The sequence below is a fragment of the Pseudomyrmex gracilis genome, unplaced genomic scaffold (assembly GCF_002006095.1).
Source record: "Pseudomyrmex gracilis isolate BER0280 unplaced genomic scaffold, ASM200609v1 scaffold_1552, whole genome shotgun sequence".
Classification (NCBI taxonomy): domain Eukaryota; kingdom Metazoa; phylum Arthropoda; class Insecta; order Hymenoptera; family Formicidae; genus Pseudomyrmex; species Pseudomyrmex gracilis.
The window spans coordinates 194-1610 of NW_018022136.1; the positions used below are offsets into that span (position 1 = coordinate 194).

At 33.6% G+C, this 1417-nt stretch overlaps 1 protein-coding gene across 1 annotated transcript; it reads left to right on the forward strand.

The window, feature by feature from the left end:
* Nucleotides 1-406: 406 nt before the first annotated feature.
* Nucleotides 407-1066, forward strand: LOC109862261 (ataxin-8-like; the record flags this gene model as incomplete). The annotated part of the gene is made up of 3 exons (XM_020442257.1): nucleotides 407-622; nucleotides 717-793; nucleotides 1052-1066. Coding segments are annotated over 3 exons (308 nt in total), but the record flags the coding sequence as incomplete, so codon positions are not given.
* Between the last annotated feature and the right edge of the window lie 351 nt (nucleotides 1067-1417).

Here is a 1417-nt window from a genome sequence, read left to right on the forward strand (position 1 = left end):
TATTAAGGAATACATAAAATATATAAATGAAAATATGCTGAAGACTTCACCACACAATAAAATATACACGCAGCATACACAAAATTTACGAAACGTTAATAAATATATGCAGCGCATAGCTTTCAAAGCAGCGAAACGTACGCGACTCTACATTGTTTCTCGCTTGTCATTTCTATGGCAAATAGAGAGCAGCGAGCAGCAGCGATGGAAGATAATTTCCGTAAGTAATAAATCACATTATTAATTATAAATAAATAAGATCGTGAAATTACAAAAGAAGTAAAGAATCAACTCGAGGTAAATTTTAAGATTATACATAATATCGAGTAAGTTGATATGAATATATAAAGTCCAAAGAAAAAGCGAGTTAAAAACAATTACCAACATATTTCTTTTGTATTTACAGAACAGACAACGCAAGAAATGCTGCAAACAATTTTGCAGCAACAACAGCAACAGCTGCAGCAGCAGCAGCAACTGCTGCAGGAGCAGCAACAACGGCTGCAAAATTACGAACAAAGTCAATTGCAAATGCAGCAGCAATTGGCACAGCTGGGAAAACAGGAACAGCAACAACAACAACAAAAGCAACAGCAGCAAGAGGTGCAACCAAATGTAACAAGTAAGTTATTTATTTAATATAACACATTATTCGGTAATAAATACAATAATTGTAACTTTGTAGTTATTAATAATTGTATTAATCTTTTTCTTAGAAAAAAAAAAAGAGGAGCTGGCCAGAGCAGAGCCCGCTGGTATCGACAACGGAATGCCCAAGGCACTCCGTATGCCAGTACGAGCGTACGAAACGAGAGAGGAGGAAGAGGAGGAAGAAGAGGAAGAGGAGGAAGAGAAAGAAGAGGAGGAAGAGGAAGAAGAGGAAGTCGTGGCATTACAATTATTAAAAATATTTATAATTATTAAAATATAATAAAGAGCAGAATTGTGTGTGTGTGTGACCCAATAACCACAAGTTTTGTATAAATGATTATTTATTAAGTTAAGAACTAAAGAATATAAAAAATAAACATTACATATATTTGTGTCACAGTTAGAAATAACATAAAAAAGTGTTTCAACAATTAATGTCTTTTTATTTATTAATAGCAACAAAAAGAGATTGACTCGGTTTTGCACCACGTTCAATATTCGGCAGTATTTATTGCGTTCTTTATTCTTAATACTTTGTCCACAATCCTTTCGCTTGCAAAACTGCACTAATTCGATTAAAGCATACTTTCTATTAAATATCTAGAAATAAATGATCACATGTTTATATAAGAATAGATGTGCAATAAAATGTGGTAGAATAGGGCTATAGGCGAAGGTCCACGTAAAAAACCTAACGCGCTATCAGTGGCACCTCATGGGTGGCGTGGAAGACCACTAATTATAAAGAATTTTTATAAAAGTATAT